Source organism: Myripristis murdjan, chromosome 13 (assembly GCF_902150065.1).
Source record: "Myripristis murdjan chromosome 13, fMyrMur1.1, whole genome shotgun sequence".
NCBI classification, from domain to species: Eukaryota; Metazoa; Chordata; class Actinopteri; order Holocentriformes; family Holocentridae; genus Myripristis; species Myripristis murdjan.
In genome coordinates, this window is record NC_043992.1 from 5,540,218 (window position 1) to 5,559,147 (window position 18,930).

At 40.3% G+C, this 18,930-nt stretch overlaps 1 protein-coding gene across 2 annotated transcripts in view; it reads left to right on the top strand.

The window, feature by feature from the left end:
* rsf1a (remodeling and spacing factor 1a) overlaps window positions 1-15,948 on the top strand; it is a 40,030-nt gene extending 24,082 nt beyond the window's left edge. For both annotated transcript variants that reach the window (XM_030066473.1, XM_030066474.1), the window contains exons 15-18: window positions 1,346-1,520; window positions 7,126-7,346; window positions 8,438-8,638; window positions 9,562-15,948. In XM_030066473.1, coding sequence (XP_029922333.1) covers window positions 1,346-1,520; window positions 7,126-7,346; window positions 8,438-8,638; window positions 9,562-10,373 — 1,409 coding nt within the window. In that variant the 3' untranslated portion in view covers window positions 10,374-15,948. The remainder of the gene's footprint in view (window positions 1-1,345; window positions 1,521-7,125; window positions 7,347-8,437; window positions 8,639-9,561) is intronic.
* The last annotated feature ends 2,982 nt before the right edge of the window (window positions 15,949-18,930 follow it).

The window sequence follows — 18,930 nt, forward strand, 5'->3', positions numbered from 1 at the left end:
ATGGGGGTTGGAATGTTCAAGAGTAAGACTTTATTCATTCATTGATTCATTGATTCATTCATAACTCAATCCTTTCATCATTTTTTGCTGAATCCACCAGTATCAAATTGAAACAAAGTGACACTGGCAGTGGACAATAGCAACATCAAAAGCTGGCGGCACCATTTTGAAAAACATTTTTGCCAGCTGTAATGCCCTCACATTGCCTGTTAGACAGGTACTTGTGTGTATGTGCCTTCACACATTTTTTGTAACTAATGTACAGATGGGGTACATCAACTTTTTCAGCATCTTCTGCTAAATCTAGTGGTAGCAGCTTCAAATCAATAACATTTTGAAATTTACATCAATGAGAAGCACAGTAGATGAACTGGCTCAGTGGGTAGAGCAGTAGTCTTGCAGTCGGAAGATCCCTGATTTGATTCCCGTCCCTTGCGGAGTGTATTAATGTTTTTCTGAGCAAGACCATGGCAACTACACAAACCACCATATGCGTAGAGCAACAGGCACATTCAACCTTTCCACTGAAATTTTCTAGTTATAATATAATATTATAACGGTACGACTGGAATGCTTGGGGTGCCAGTTAGGTCAGCGCCTAACAATACGTCATCAGGGTGTGAGTCCGAATTTTTTTTTTGTCAATTAGTCAACCGTACATAAGGTTCAAAAGATGAGGAAAAGAAACAAAACCCCTTCCTTGAACCCATAAAAGCATATAACCAAAGCCAACAGATCCAAACAACTCAATACCACCACAAGGAGTTTTCAGTTCAAATTGAATGTATTGAAGCAAATCATAGGCAAGGAATCAACCAAGAAGTCAGCAACAGGAAAGGCAGCAACAGGGGAAAAAAACCAACAAAGAAATCAGTTAGTTGTCACATTTTTCTGATGTGCTGCAGGAATTATTAAAAATGATTAGAAGCTAATTCAGACTATTGTTACTGTAAGCTAATTAGATGTTGTCAGGTAAGTTAATCCTAATGAACTGCGGTGTTCAAAATTATTGAATAAGATTTATGCCAAAGCCACCAACAACCTTTCAGGAAGCCCAACTACTCTGAAAACCAGTGATTTTTTTTAATCTGAATTAAAATCAAGAGCTAAAAATTTGTTTTTGATTTTTTGTCAGAATTATTTAATTCTTCTTCTTATGAAAACAGAAGCGTTAGCTCATCCAACATAAACACATTCTTCTGCCGGTGCCATGACATCACTGAATGTGTACAATTACCCCTTTCAGTTTCTATGGCTGTAACCTGCAAATTAAATAAATAATTAAATAAATAAGTGAAGTTGTGTATGACTGTGGCTCAAGGAGAAATGGGATTTGCTGTTGTAGGTGGGGGGCGGGGCAAAGACATGGCCTACATCCTATCAGAAGAGGGGAAGGAGACCCAGCGACCAATCAGAAGCCAGGCTCGTTCTGCACGGAACAGGAGGAGGCGGAGACTGAACGACCTGGAGAGTGATAGCACTGTCGCGGAGAGCGAAGAGGAGTTCATGCTCAGCAACAGGTAACACAGAATCGGAGTTTTAAATGATGTAGTCAGGGTTGGAAATTACCACCAATTGATGGTAAACATTGGTAAACAATTATCAGTTTATGTTTTTAGGACTGTAGTAGCATACAGGCTAGCGGAGGAGACTTGTGATGGGAAGTGTGCAGGTTTGAATCCCTGGCCTGGCTGGGCAAATATAGGGGGGTGAAGTTAATGAGTAGCAGTCTCCCTTCGCACAAGACTGTGGTTGTTCCCATGCATGTACATGAGGAGCTTTGTGAAGGTAAAATACAGCAACACTTGAGAAAACTCACAACTGAATGAATCTGTTACAATCTATGTAGATTATCTCCAATGCAATGTCGCCCCCAGCTGGTGGTAATAGTGAAAGAGTCACATATACAGCAAATGCATTATGCAGGATAGTGAAACTTGCCAGGGTCATTCCATGCCATTTCAACAAATTTTCAGGACATCCCACGCACTTGGGGCTCAAAAAATTCTGAAATTTTCACCAGTTGTTCCTCATTTATCCAAAAGGCACACAGTAAAATTTTACTTTGCTCGGATGGACACTTTTTGAGATATGGTCAATTTAGTGAGGGGGTTATGTGTCGGTTTTGGCGCGATTTTCGCACATCCTTATTTTTCCTCTATTTTCAGGTGTTAGTATCTCAGGAACTACACCATATAGGAAATTGAAATGTGGTACAATAATACACCTCCACCAACTCTCTTACAACATACAAAGATCTGTCATACATCATAACTGGTAGGCATGCCAGCCCCTCAAAAATGGAAAAAAAAACTCAGGCTTCGTGGTCGACCATGTTTGGGCCTTCAAAAAACAACTTTGTATTTGCACCAGCTTCTTGATTTTTTTCAGAGCTTTGAGATACATACATGGACTGTTCAAAGAATTAATGGTTAGTCAGATATATGCATTGGTTTCTGGATGACAGCCTCTCCAAATCCAAAAAAAAGTTTTTGTGTCAGTTCAAAGCTTACTCTTTCTTAGGATATAAAACAATTTTTCTTTATGCAAGTTCTTCATTATTATTTTTGATCCCAAACATGGGGCTATTTCACCACTTGTGAATATTGAAATTCCTCAATATTAGACCATTGTAGCTTGCTTCTGTGTCTTATATTCATTTATGTTTATTATTTGTTCATTATTAACCTAAAATATAATGACCATTGCATCAGAAATGTATTTATTTGTCACAACATCAACATTTTCATGAACTTTTTACCAAATCTCTTAAGCTGCACATTCATGCAGTTCGGGTTTTCGCTTCCAAATTTCCACAGTAAAGTACCCATTCTGATTTTCACCATACATAAAATATGCATAAAATTGACTACTTTACAAATTGAAACCATTTTGGTGTGATTATCCTCAAAATTGAAAAAATTGTAAAATGTCATACATTTTTTTCAATTTTTAAAAAATGAAGAATGGGCACACAATGGGCACTTTACTGCACAGTGAAGTGCCCATTCTGTGTGACATTTTACGTTTTTTTTTGGCCGTATTTCAAAAAGTATCCATCCGAGCAAACTAAAATTTTACAATGTGCCTATTGGATAAATAAAGAAGTGGTCAAAATTTCAGAATTTTTTGAGACCCAAATGTGTGGGCCATTTGTTGAAATGACATGGAATGACCCGCCAGCATTCACTGGCTTGGTCCTGTACATCAAGAAAAAAAAACACTTATTGTGGTTTTTGAAATGAGCACAGCATGAGCATGCAGGTATCACAGTACATAAAATTTTAATATTGTATTGAGAGGGAGCCTTTTCAGAATGCCTTGAGGTCCAGATGTGAAGGACATCTATGACCTATAGGTGAAACTCATTCATTCAGACAGTAGATGCAGAGAGGCTGCATTTTATTTTTGCTTTTAAAATTTGTTAAAAGCAAAAAATGCTCATTTATTAGTGTATTTGATGATAATCTTCCAGGTGAAAAGGAAGGCTGTATTTTATTTTGGTTTTGTTTTATCAATATTGCACTGGAAGTTCTAGCAAGACTTTGTGCTTCCTTTGTGCCTCCCATTGCCCATCCTTACAGGTAGATGATGCCTGGAGTGCTTGCTTGCTGTAATTAAAATGTGCCTGTACCTTCGTGTAGCTTAATTTATTGTGTTCTAATATCTACACTATATTACCAAAAGTATTCGCTCACCTGCCTTTACTCATACTATGAACTGAAGTGCCATCCCATTCCTAACCCATAGAGTTCAATATGATGTCGGTCCACCTTTTGCAGCTATTACAGCTTCAACTCTTCTGGGAAGACTGTCCACAAGGTTGAGGAGAGTGTTTATAGGAATTTTTGACCATTCTTCCAAAAGCGCATTGGTGAGGTCACACACTGATGTTGGTCGAGAAGGCCTGGCTCTCAGTCTCCGCTCTAATTCATCCCAAAGGTGTTCTATCGGGTTCAGGTCAGGACTCTGTGCAGGCCAGTCAAGTTCATCCACACCAGACTCTGTCATCCATGTCTTTATGGGCCTTGCTTTGTGCACTGGTGCACAGTCATGTTGGAAGAGGAAGGGGCCCGCTCCAAACTGTTCCCACAAGGTTGGGAGCATGGAATTGTCCAAAATGTTTTTGTATCCTGAAGCATTCAAAGTTCCTTTCACTTGAACTAAGGGGCCAAGCCCAGCTCCTGAAAAACAACCCCACACCATAATTCCTCCTCCACCAAATTTCACAGTCGGCACAATGCAGTCTGAAATGTACCGTTCTCCTGGCAACCTCCAAACCCAGACTCGTCCATCAGATTTCCAGATGGAAAAGCATGATTCATCACTCCAGAGAACGCGTCTCCACTGCTCTAGAGGCCAGTGGCGGCGTGCTTTACACCATTGCATCCGACGCTTTGCATTGCACTTGGTGATGTGTGGCTTGGCTGCAGCTGCTCGGCCATGGAAACCCATTCCATGAAGCTCTCTGCGTACTGTACTTGGGCTAATCTGAAGGTCACATGAAGTTTGTAGCTCTGTAGCAATTGACTGTGCAGAAAGTCGGCGACCTCTTTGCACTATGCGCTTCAGCATCCGCTGACCCCTCTCCGTCACTTTACGTGGCCTACCACTTCGTGGCTGAGTTGCTGTTGTTCCCAAACGCTTCCATTTTGTTATAATAGAGCTGACAGTTGACTGTGGAATATTTAGGAGCGAGGAAATTTCACGACTGGATTTGTTGCACAGGTGGCATCCTATGACAGTTCCACGCTGGAATTCACTGAGCTCCTGAGAGCGGCCCATTCTTTCACAAATGTCTTGTTTCACAGTCTGCATGCCTGAGTGCTTGATTTTATACACCTGTGGCCAGGCCAAGTGATTAGGACACCTGATTCTGATCATTTGAATGGGTGAGCGAATACTTTTGGTAATATAGTGTATGTACCTGGACAGAATAAAAGACTTGTGCACACTGTCCCCTTCACTTGCTTTTAGAGATATTTAGTAACAATATTTTGGTAGCCAGTGTGTCTTTTGTCTCTGTCTTTGCTGACCTGTGGCCTTCTCCACACAAATGTCAATCCACAGGTGTGCAAAAGTAATGATCTTGTAATATCTCTGTCCCTGATAATCATGCTATTTTAAAGATCTACATTCATGCTCAGGTGCCCCACTGATGGTCACTCAACTCATTTTCAGCCAAGGCTATTTGGCTACTTAAATGTCAATACAGTTTCAGTTGTAAACACAACAGATATTGGCCAAATCCACGGGCCAAAATCTCCCCCGAGAGCAAGCACAGGGCGACAGTGGCAACGAAAAAGCCCTTTAAACAGTGCCAAAACCCTCAAGCAGAACTGGGCTCTGGGTGGGCGGTCACCTGCCATGATTGGAGGGGGGAGGTTCTGCCTCCACTTATACCTTTGGATACTCTAAGAACCACAAGTAATCCTGCAGGCTGGTGGCAACGCACTATGAGCTTATTCAGATAACATGGTGCCTGACCAGTAAGGGCTTTGAAAGTGAGGAGGAGGATTTTAAATTCTATTTTGGATTTTACAGGGAGCCAATGCAGAGAAGCTAATATGGGAGTAATATGATCTCTCCTCTTAGTTCCAGTCAATACACGTGCAGCAGCATCCTGAATCAACTGAAGAGTCTTTAGAGACTCGTTGAGGCAGCCTGAGAGTAAAGAGTTGCAGAAATCCAGCCTAGAAGTAACAAATGCATGGACAAGTTTCTCTGCATCTTTTTGAGAAATGATTTTTCCAAGATTCCTTGTGGTGGTGCTGGAGGCCAATGTGATTCTATCATGATTAGATAATGCTTTTCTGTGGTATTTAGGGCCTATTACAACAACTTCAGTTTTGTCTGAATTTAGTAGTAGAGAATTGCACGTCATCCAGTTATTTATGTCTGAAGACATGCTTGGAGTTTAGCTAACTAACTGATTTCATCTGGCTTCACTGATAGATATAATTGGGTATCATCTGCATAACAATGAAAATTTATGGAGTGTTTCCTAATAATATTGCCTAAAGGCAGCATATCCAAAATGAATAGTAAAGGTCCAAGCACAGAACCTTGTGGAACTCCATGTAGAACTTCTGTGTATGGAGGATTTATCATTAATATGTTCAAATTAAAAGCGATCTGCTAGATAGGACTTAAACCAGTTTAGTGCAGTTCCTTTAATGCCAATTAAATGTCCCAGTCTCTATAAGAACATAATAATGAGATCAGATGGTCAATGGTGTCAAATGCAGCACTAAGATCTAACAGGACAAGTACAGAGAGAAGTCCTTTGTCCGAAGCAAAAGGTCATTAGTAAACTTTACCAGTGCTGTCTCTGTGCTGTGGTGCTCTAAATCCTCAGTCCTCAGAGTATTGTTTGTTGACTATTGACTATTGTTATCACAGCTAGTTTAAAGGAGCGTGCTACATAGCCTGTTAATAAAGACAGAGTGATCATCTTAAGTAGAGATTTGCCAACAGAGAGTAGAATTTCCATAAGCAACCTGGTTGGGATGGGGTCTAGGGGACAGGTAGATGGTTTAGATGGCAAAATTGTCTTGATTAGTTCAGGAACATCGATTGGAGAAAAGCAATCCAAATATATGTATCAGGTTAATGACATTAGTAACTAAGGTTCCAATGTTTGAAGATAGGTCGGTGTTGGTAAGAGGCAGAAGACAGTTAATTTTGTCTCTGATGGTGATTTTCTTATTATTAAAGAAGTTCATGAAGTCATTATTACTGATAGCTATAGGAACGCATGGATCAATGGAGCTATGACTGTTAGTCAGTCTTGCCATGGTGCTGAAAAGAAACCTAGAGTTGATTTGATAGCACATTATCTTTTATTTGCACTGAGCTTGTTCTTCATTCTGGCATTCTTAAAACTGATTGTACTTATTGCCATTAAGGGGCAATGCAACATTTGTAGGAGACATACTGTTGCTCTCTCTCTCTCGTACTCTCTCTCACTCACACACACACACACACACACAATTTAATTTCAATTGAATGGCATAAAAGTTTTATGAACAATTTTGCCAAAGCATCAAAATACTACTTTCTCTGTCTCTCTCTCTCCCTTTCCCAACCTAACCTCAACATTTGTGTCATTTTTTTGTCTTACAGCTCAGAAGAAGAGGAGTTTGGTCTGTCGGGGGTGGATGACGACGATGAAGATGAAGTTGACGATGTGGGCAGTGATGCTGGCAGCTCGGCCAGTGGGGCGTGCTCCAGACGGGCACCTAAATACCGACCCAGCATGACCCAGCGCAGGGCCAGGAAAAGGCTGAGACAACCAAGGAGACGCTTTTCTGAGGAAGAGGAGGAGGACAGCAATGAAGAGATGGGTGAGTCACGAGAAGGAAAACTGCCAAGCTGTGACTTTTTTTCCCCAACTGCTGAGACAGTAGACAAAACAATGACTACGTTTACATGCACACCATATTCCGGTTCAGGTCAATATTCCAGTTAAGGTAACTGCGCTGTGGCAACTGGAATATTCCGTTTACATGTTACTTGGCATGTTCCCGTGTTTCGGCGTATTCCACTCTCTTACATAATGCGACACTCAGCTGCGGGGGGCAGCAGCACGCGTATAGGCGTCTGGTCTGCTGGAAAAACAGACGAAGAAGTCTTCTTCGTCTTCTTCTTTTTCTTCTTCTTCTGTCGCTATTTCTATGTTTTCTCCCAACGATATCCTCCATGATATTTAAGTCTTTCATTAGCTGAAGGCAGACTGCAGTCTCCTGGCTCTTGCTGCTGTTTGCCATGCCATTTTCCCCGCTTGCAGTAACCATAGCAACAAAGACGCCACAGAATTCCTTGCGAGTCGAGCATGCGCAGTCGTGACTGAATATTCCGGTTCAGGGCATTTTCCGACTAAGGTGTTTACATGGCACAATATTCTGGTTGGAACAGGCATATGCCAGGGGTCTTATTCGGAATTCTCTCCAACCGGAATATGACCTTAATCGGATTTGGTGCGTGCTTACATGACTCGTGCACAACCGGAATATTGTGAATATTCCGGTTAATACAGGAATAAGGTGTGCATGTAAACGTGCTCAATGGGTTACAATAACAAACAAGATAATACAGAGAATATGAGACACACATGACAGAAATCATCAATGAGTGTGTGTAACCAAATATCACAATTTTAGTTTCTATAGTTAATAACTGTTAAATGTGATAGTATTGAAACAACCGATTTCATTTCATTCAGTAGAATGAATGAATGTCACTTATAGTTAAAATTGGTTAAAATATTGATATAGGATGCAAATGGAATTAAAATTTTGTAAAGGTTATTACAGTTAATTGTTAAATAAAATTAAATAAAGTTCTTAGGACTCATTTAATTAATAGTTTTTATTAGTAATTATAGTCTTATTGTCTTTTTCTTTTTCTCTGTCTCTCTCTCTCTGTCTCTGTCCAGACTCTGAGCGGTCATCAGACAAGACCGACAGTGACGTAGACAGGAAGAGACGGGGTGGCCTGAGGCGAGGCCAGCACCAGCAGGTCAACTACTGCGAGGCGTCCGATTCGTCAGACAACTCCCAGGCATCCACCAATAAGGACAAAGTTAAATCCTATGGCAAAAAGCGCAAGCAACATCTCTCCAGTGACTACAGTGATGGTCAGTCACCAACAGCAACCTCAACGCCCCCCACAAAAATTGGAGTCAAATCATTTTGTGTTAAGTCAATTCAGGAAGTAGAGTTTCAGATAGCATAATAACTATAGGCTGGTTTTACTTTGAGTTTTATATTGATCTAAATAGTGAACTGAGCCTTAGGGTGGCAGGGTAAAAGTTTGACGGTGGAAAAGTACTTTTTTTGGTACTTTTCCATGTTAAATGAAATGAAAATCTATAAAGCAATAGTAATTGGTGATATTTGCCCTATAATCTTCATCAACATTTAATGCTGTTTTACAGTAAACTCATTCACATAAGGTCAGGAGCTGAGTTTCCATCCAAGTATTTTATGTAAATTATATGTTGAGTTGATTGGCCAAGATGCAAAGCCAGATGCACATGATTTTCTTAATTTCAGTTTTCTTATTCAAAAGCTGTTTTAAACCTAAACCTAACCTTAACTCTAGCCTGTTAATTCTAACCTCCATTTGCCCTTTCATAGTCACGAATAGAGACAAAAAAGATAAAAGACATCTTTTATGATAATGGTTTTACACTTGGTTATGGTGGATAAGGGTTTTGACAAGTACATCCTGCTATTCTGTAGTGCATGTCCACAAAGCCTTGTTATTCACCATTAACCCAGTAGACAGAAATTGGCAAAACTGGACAGAAATCATTTTTGTTTGTTTGTTTGTTTGTTTTACATTCCTTAAATTTCTTTAAAATTTGCTTGGCAGTTGGATGGAAACACAAGAGATTAACAGCTGGCAGCTGTCCAGTGTTCACATGGTTTTCTGCTTTCAGTTTCATTCACTACTATTGTCAGTATTTCACCAGCCAGGTTTTGAACTGACAGTTGACTGGCTACAATCCCATTTCATTACTCAGTTCTGTCCTGAATACTTTTTTTTTCTTTCCAGCATCGGCCTCCTCCAGAGACTCAGAAGATGATGATGACTATGAAGAGGAAGAGGAAGATGACCAGAGGAGAAGAGGGAAGAGGAGGAGGAGAGATGAAGAAGACTTAAGAAGAACCAGGAGGAGGGTAGAGAGGAGGAGAGATGAAGACGCTGAGGAAGAGGAGGAGGATGAAGAAAGAGAGATGAGGAGGCGAATGAAGAGGAGGCTAGCGGAAGAGGCAGAGACGGAAAAGCTGAGGAGGTTGAAGAGGAAAGAGAAGGAGGAGGAGGACTTGGAGAAGATGGGCAGGGGTAAGAGGAGGGAGATGCTGTCACAGCAGCGCCGCAAACGGCTAGCCCAGATGCTGAGGAAACGACGGCCGTCGACCGATGATGAGGACGAGGAAGAATCGGAGGAGACCGAATCGTCATCTGAAGAGGATCGTCCGATCCGCAAAAGACTCAACCGCATCGACTCTGATGATGATGATGAAGCGGAGGAAGAGGACGAGGAAGAAGATGACAACGAGGAAGAGGAAAGGCAGGACACATTGACCAAAAAGTCTTCAGCCGCAGAGAGAAATTCTCGCATTACCGAGGCCGAAAACAAGGATGACCATGATGCTCAGGAAAAGGGGAGGGACCGCAGCCCGTCCCCATCAAATGGACATCGGACATCCAGAGGCCCAACAAACCCCGGGGCCGGAAATCCTGCTGTATCCAGGGACAGTGCAGGGTTGGGCAGGCAGGGCCGGCGCAATGGTCCCTTATATCCAGAGGAGGACGGCCAGACGGACTTATTGAACTCTGCAAAGAACAGTCCACAGTCATGATGGCTGTTTGTGTGAATAATGCTGGCTAGTTTTTTTTTCTTTTATTCTTTTAACTGTCATGCCTTTCACCAACAACCACCTTTTTAAAAAAAAAAAAAAGAAAAAACTGGATATCTCTCTCCCTTCCTCTGTCCCCTCTACCTCTTTTTCCTCTTTCGTTCCACCTTTTGCCTCTTTCCCATTTTTTCCTCTTCACCCTTTTTTCCTCTTCACCCTCCCTCCTCTTCCTCGCTGCTGTATTGTGGTAGAGTGCTATCCATCATGACTTGCCATCACAATAGAAACTCACTAGCACCCAGTGTTGCCCATCATCGCCCCTGGCACATTGTAACAGCCAGCCTACCGGACCAAAAGCATCCTAGACCAGGAGTGGCAGCACTTCATGTTTCAGTGGACACACACACACACACACACACACACATACATCCATACATATATTCACACTCACAGCTAGACGTTGAGCTGTTGTCTCCTTAAACTCTATGTCAGCCCAAGCCAGGTTGTGTCATTGCCTCTTTCTGGTGTGTGAGCCGCTGACAAGCCACCGCAGGATGAGCCTAAATTCACTCCATCTGGGCCAGAAAAGGTTTAAAAGTGTCTGGTTCAAATGGACACAGTGGTCCATTCATAGCATACCTCATTTTAAAGCACTTCGTCATTCTCATGGCACTTAATAACCCACTAGCGAGGCCACTGAGTGTCCCAGTGTCAAACCGAACACTTGGCTAGTCGACCCCTGGGTGAGGTGGCTGCTGGGTGAGGTTGGAGAGACCGTCCTATTACCAGACCGGCCCACATTTGAACTACACAACAGCCAAAATGTCTGTTCAAACTGTAGAGTCTCTACCTGCTTATTCATGCTACGTTACTCATTTAAATAGCCAAATACTCCTAAGAGGTCACACGTCCCCTTGTTTTTTCTCACTCATTGAAATTGTGAATATGTTCACATGCACACTAATAATATGCCTCAGTCAAAGCAATAGTACAGCTACTGCCTTGTTGAGATCAAGTTTTTGATACATTGGGGCATGTAAATGGCTTTGATTTGTGTAGGCTTTCAAACTACACATCAAAAGTCACCAGACACTGTAACCTAGACGTATTTATAAAGCCAATAATGTGATGCAGTGCATATAAACATAGATATTATCAAAACATCACAATAATATGTATAGATTATTAAAATAATCTATGAAAACCAGGTCACTGGAGAAAACCCAAGCATGGGAATAAAACTGAAATTTAGCTGTAATCAGATTGCACCTTGCAAGGCAGACAAACAGTTTCCTGTCACCCACTCTGACTACACCTGCTCTATTGGCCATTTATCATTTGTGTCTACAAATCTTAACAGTCGAAACTGACATTTTACAACTTTGTATGAAACCTCAAAAATGTACTAGAAAGAGTGGCTGGTCGAAACAAGCTTATTCTGAGAATGTAATCAAGCTTTTGTGTAAGTTATCCTTAAAGGAAACTTGGACAAATTTTTTTACACTCAGAGTCAACTTGGTAAGCCCCCGCAGCAGAATACAACATTTCCGAATCCATATTGGTTCTGTTGCCAATATTGTGTTTTAAATCCTGTAATACTCTGTTACGTATTTGTTTATGGCTATTCCAACTGACCTGAACATGTTCAGTTTTAAGGTTTGTTTTTGATATTTAGCTTAAGATCATTGAGATTTTCTCTAATGTTCTCCATTTTCTATACTCAAACTCAACTGGACATAAAACACAAATCAATAAAACATGGCATCAGGAGGTGATTCAGGCTAAATAGGGGGATGACACACTGGTCATTTTGGTATGCAGGGATCATAGAGGATCCATCGGTCAAAGTAGAGGATCCAACTAGAATGGCAGACATACAGCGCCAGACATCCAGCAGCCAAAGTGTTCGGTTTCAGATTGGCAACTTCGTCTTTCCATATTTTCACCAAGCCTTGTGTTGGTCTGCACATGTTTGCTGTACATACTCTGTCTGTATGCTGTTCCTTGTAAAATAATAGATGTTCTGTTCTCTTAGTCCTCTTGTAAAATATAGTGTTATATTTTCTATATGAAGGAGAGGAGGATAGATGCTGCTGTGAGTGATGTGTGGGTCGTTAGGGTTTCAATTGTGAGTTCATCAGCAGTTAAGTTGTTTTGTTCATTTGAGGCTCTGCAGCCAATTGCTTTATGTTTGCAAAATTCAACCAGCCTGGAGCCTGTTCAGGAGTGCAATTTTTCACACGTTAACAAAAGAAACAAATAGTGTCTTGTTTTAAAGCCCAGCATCTTCTATCTGAAGGAGTTTATATTTCACGTCCCTGAGGCAAACCCCAGATAAGAGAGTCTAGTTTGGAGTTTTTAAGAAGGAAAGAGGTTTTGATTTGTTTTAGGCTCAGTTTAGGAAATGAACACCAGTAACCAGCCAAATTCTCCCACATGTTGGCAGGGCTGTTTTGTTTTGTTTTGTGTTGTTTTGTTTTGTGTTGTGTTGTTTTGTTACCAGCCACCTTAGATGGTAGCCAGCCAACATTTGAACACCTTTTTAAAACCATTTGCTTGTTAAAGTAGATAATGATGTTGGTGAAATGAGGGATTACACAGATAAAACTTAGTCAAGTGGTTAAAATGGAAGAATTCTTGTAACTGTATACAGTCAAGTCATTGTTTAGGTTTTAAATTAAAGTTTTTCTCTTTGTCCACTCTCCCTCTAGAAAGAGCTTGGTCTGGTTTTACCACGTTACTGCCTCTATCCCACGACTGAGAAATACTGGTTCCAATTATTTTATTTAATGATTTCCCCCTTCAATTGACAAACAGTTAGACATGACATCAAAAGTTACTGACACCCTACTATCTCTTTCTGTATTTCTGTCTGTCTTTTTTAATCAATTTTCTGGAAAAGGATTTTGGAGCTGAAAACAGCAACTTGTCTGTCTGTGGCTTGGGTTTTGATCTTTTGAGACTGTACATGTTCCCGGTTTTCTTTGGATCCACAGTTGATGCAGCTGGAGAGAAAAAGCCTGCATGACTGAGATAGTTCCACATGGATACAGTTCTCTCAGCTTTAAATCTGTCTGCCTTGCTGAGTACTCTCTGAAACAGTGTTTTCAAAATTATGGGTTGGGACGTAGAGTAAAATTTGCTTCTTAAATAGTTGTAATTTCTTTTAATTAGCCCAAGTCACAATCAGAAGATAAATGCACTCAGTTTGGGTCCCCACATTACCTTACAGGTAGGTTGTAACTGGTGTTATTGCTAGGAACAATGTGAACTTCCTTCATTCGGATGCAGCACTGAAAGCACTAAAAGTAGTTTGAAATTACACTAAAATTGTTTTCAAGTTGCAAAACTCTTAAGGCATGACTTATACATATGACAGAAAGTGCAGTTTATTATGCAATCAAGTGGAATTTCCTGTCCATGTAATGTACCTTGGACCATCTCAAGAAGTGCAGCTGGATGAGGTCAAAGGATTGTATTCTCCGAGATCTTGAGAAGTCATAAAACAGAAAATGCACACTCATGAAACTACTGAAAACAATTGTAATTATTATTATTTTTTCAAACGGTCTGCTTTTGCACAGTAAGAATAGTTTTGTAAATAACCTTTAAGAGAGGTTTTTGTGCTGAATTCACAGTCTGCTGTCAGCGTACAGTTCTTACAGGGCAAGATTGACCAAGAGAAAGTGAAAAGTGTATTTTCAAAGCTGTATTTCATCTGTGCAAAATATGCATTTGTCACTTGTCAGAAGATTAAAATGGAAGGTTGCTGAATAAGAACTGTACAACAGAAAGAGCAGTTAAAGTGAAACTGTGCAACTGATTTTGTATGAAAAGGAGAGAATTTCTGTGTTTTTACTTTTTTACTTCCATTTCATTTTAAAATTAGATGTGAACATTTAGTGAGTCTGGCACTTTACTACATTTGCCTCTATGTACCAAGCATCTCATGTAATGAGTGCTGACATACAACAAATATAGATTGAATCATAGAGAATTTTCCGTAGGCATGTAAGCTTACCAGTAATCTTAGATCGTGGCCTTAAGACTAATTTCTGAAAAATGATCTTTGGTCATAGACTGTATCTTATTGTTTAATCATTTCAAAGAACTTTAATAAAAAAAAAAATGTTTATACCATTGAAACCTCCTAATGATAAATGTTTAGTTTTAGCTTTTGATTTATCAAAGAAATTTGGAGAAAATCATTGTAACTGAGTGATTTTGGCATCAAGGTTAGTTTTTGAGAAATAACATCTTTTGGCTCAATTTTGGGTCATAAGCAGCAAGATCTGTGCACAAGAACCTTTTCGAAACAAGGCTGCTGGTTTAGCAAAAGCAAGATCATTGTAGCCCTTTGGGTGAAAAACTGAGCAGAGATCATGGTTAACACTTCTTGGAGTAACCAGGGCTGGAAGTCCTAGTTCCTAAAAGCTTGGTACATACTGGCTCTGCTCTCTCAGGCAGATTGAAATGGGCTGGTTGCAGACGTAGGTTGAACAGCATTGGCTAAATAATCCCTAGCATCTGTTTTATGCCATTTGGAGGACCAGGTGGGTGGTGTTTACTGCGTCAGTAAACTCAGTAAACTCATTCACAGCAAAGTACTTTTCTGTGATGTAACGATCTATGGTTTCTGGGATTCTTTTGTCCTGCGTGAAAAGCAACCCACCTGTTTGGCACCTAAGTACTCATTAACAAACCGCACAAAGAAAACACAAATGCTGTTTGGCCCGAGTCTGATGGGTTGCACAGATATGGATTAAGCCTTTTAGATGTCTACATCAGAAATAGGACAGATAAGTAAGCATCTTCATCAAAACTCATTGTTGTGTTTTTCCATCTGTTGATTAAACTGTTATGAACATGAAGATTACCATCCTCAGTGGAGCATTTAGCTGGTTTAACTGATGTCAGACCAGGCATTTTAGACAATACTAGAGTATTTGATTTGGTCATTTTAATGTAAAAAACAAAACAAAAACTAATTGTATAAACTGTATATGTCAGGGTGACCCACAACAGCTTTTCGTTGATTTGGAAAGCTGCAATATTTTACTGCCTTTTAAATGGCAAATTACAAAAAAAAAAAAAAAAAAACACTGTTGAACAATTACATGAAAAAATAAAGGACAAAAAAAAATACAGGACAAACTGTCATGAGAGCCTGTTGTCTGCAGCTTTTCCACCATTACTGGAGCAGTTGACTGGTTGAGATGCGATTCTTACTAAAAGTTCAGTACACCTGATCTCTGCAACTCTAGTTTAAACCCATGTTTACATGTGGTTTAAGCTTTTAACACAGACTCGTGATAGTTCAGCTAGACTGGATCTTGGTACTTCAGTATGCTGATCGCAATGTACACTGAACATTATTCTTTTTTCTTTTTCTTTTTTTGTGAAATCTATTTCAGAAGCAAGCAGGCTTAATCTGTGTTCGTGCCACCAGCCCATAATTGTTCCACTGAATGTGATGTAGATCTGTTCTCACTGTTCAAAAAGCCTCTGTGGCGGTTTCTATTTGTTGAAAATGTCCAGTCCAAGTAATGTGGAATAAAACAGGCACCACCAGTGTGAATGCGGCTCCTTCCATCTCTATGTTGTACTGTACTGTAGTATCGCTGTAACATAGATGTTTTCTAAGTTATTAAAAACCAACATCCCAAGCATCTCCTCAAGATTGCACCTCATCTGTGTCTTATTTCCTCTTGGCTGTCTAAATGTTTATTAACCTATCCTACATCACTCCTTTTCCAGTGGTTGTGTGAGTGTTAGGTGGTTCCCTGTTGGCCGCGTTTCATTACATGCAGACCTTGTATATAGAGGATTTGATGATTCACCACTAAAACCAAAAACGTCTTTATTTCCATTTCATAATAAAATATCCTTTAGGACGGGGTTTCTCAACGGGGGTGGTACTGCCCCCCAGGGGGCTTTCAAAGAAGGTCAGGGGCCATTGGAAACAATTCTTTTGACAGGGGGGCGTTTGGGGGCATTGAGGATCTTTGAAAAAAAAAATAAAACATACATTTGTATGCGAAAGTTTGTGCAGCCCTTTAAAAACAGCATATTTTGGTGATTTTTTACTGGAAAAGATGTAAAAATAGTCTCTGGTATATGGAAAAAAGACAGTATTATCAGGAAACAATGTGTCGTTACATTTTATTTCATAAATTGAACAAAAATACAAAAATAAAAAACATCATTTTGGCATTTGCAAAAGTTTGTGCACCCTGAGAGTTTCAAAGTGTCAGATTCTTTTTACAAGCTCAGACTTTTACCAGCTCGTTAGGCCTGAAGCATATGTCAGCAATTGTCATTAGAAAGCGCCATGTGGTGCCAATTTCAGGGTTTCTTAAATACTCTGTCGCCACAAACTTTGTGCAAACACTCAACCATGGGTTCCTCTAAGCAGCTGTGTAAGACAGTGAAAATGAAAGTTATTGATGCCCACAATGCAGGGGAGGGCTACAAGAAGATAGCAAAGCGTTATCAGCTTGTAGTTTCCACAGTGCAATATATAATTAAAGGCCCCATGGCATGAAAAATGCAATTTTTGTTGTTTTTACGTGATAGGGAAGGTCTTGGGGCCACATAAATACTGTCCCATGCATTTCACCTATGATAAATGGAGAAGCGCACACAGCCTGTTTTTTGAAACTCTCTGTAAAACGAATGGATTGCACTTCCGTTACTTCATGATGTCATGATGTCATGATGTCATGATGTCGGTGACTCCGCCCACAGCCCGCCTCTGCTCCCCAGGCAACAAGCTCACAAGCTAGCAAACTTAGCCAGTCCGACTCCGCTCCCAGGGCAACAAGCTCACAACATATTTACAACATATTTAACAAACATAACTTACCATTCTGAAATATCCTGTAATAAACTGTTTTATCAACCCGACACAATACAATGCCGGCTTCGTCTGTGGTTCGGGATCAGAGTCGGGCTCAAACATGTACAGTCATATAACATCACCCTCAGCGGTAGCCATGACAATCATACATAATATAGATCTATATAAAATTATAATTCCTGTTTACCGGTGAGCACCGCTGAGCTCCGGTGAGCAACATAGGTTTCAGTTACTTGCTTGTGATTGGCCCGACCATATGTCACTCAGAAAACAGTCAGCCAATCAGTGGAGAGGTGCTGATTCTCTCTTCTGATTGGCTAAACGAACTGTGCTGCCAGAGCTCTGGGAGAAAGGCGAGAGAGAGGAGCTGTGAAACTATATTTGGCAGACCAGAAGTACTCAAAACCACAAATACATCTTTCTAGGGATATCAGCAGTTGAAATAAAACCCTGGAAAAGTGTACAGCATGGGGCCTTTAAGAGATGGCAGTTCAGATCAGATCAAGTGAACTTTATTGTCCCCCAGGGGGAAATTTAGTTTGGACAGGAAAAAGTGTCGGATGCAGCCTCAGTCACAACATCAAAAAGAAGCATCCTTGATGTATATTAACAAATGACATGAATACGGCCACTCACATGAGTATAACAAGAATATAACAAGAGCCTGGCCCTAGAACAAGTACACTGGAGCAACAAATTAATATTAAGGTTGAAGCTCAGCCCTCAAAGAACGTAAAAAAAAAGTTAAAGCAATTCATAGAAATTAAAATGAGGTAGTAATGTACCCCAGAGAATTAAAACAGAATACTCAAGAAAAAGTGTAGAATGCAACCATAAAATTGCGAATGACAATTCTTAAAGAAAAAAAAAAAATTTTTTTTGGATAAATAAAGTAATAACATACCCAGTAGAGTTAAAATAGCATAATGCTCAGGAAGGAAAAGTGCAAAATGCAACCACTGGTAAAGAAGAAGTTATTGAGCACACAAATAATAAACAACAATATTGCACGGTCAGTGTTAAAACACTAGATAAACCAACGGCTTCACTAGTCAGTCTAGTCAGCACTTTACTGTAGAACACTGCCACCTGCAGGGCGTGGCAATACCTGTTTTTATGGATTTGAGACACAACATGAAAAAGGCTCCATCTTCCCCAAGTCCCAAGTAGCCAAGAGGACAACTTATCAAAGTGAACAATGTTTATTTACAACGCGAGAGAGAATAATGTACAAAATAAAACACTTGTATCTTCAGGGGGAACTAAGGCCAGTATAACAAACAAAACAATTCTAACTGAAAAGCAACAAAATCTAATCCTAACAAAGAAACCAAACAACAAATACTTACCTCCCTAACTTAACATAAACAGGAGAAAAAGAAGGGTTAACCAAAATGGCAGTTCACCCAGGCTCTAGATATAAACTACTTCCTCAAAGGCTCAGCAAACAACAAAGGGATGGCCAGTTGGGAGATGAGGAGGACAAGGATCGCCTGCTGCCACCAGACTGTTGCCATCTTGGGTTTTATATAGTCCTTCTCTTGAAGGATCAGCCAATCCATGGAGACTGGAGAGCCTCAGCCAATCCTGCATCAGTCACAGCACACTTCTACTTACCTGGAACAAAGAGGGCAAAAAGACAGAGCACACACTCCAACAAAAAGAACAACGACAGTCGTAGCACCCGCTTTCCTAAGAATG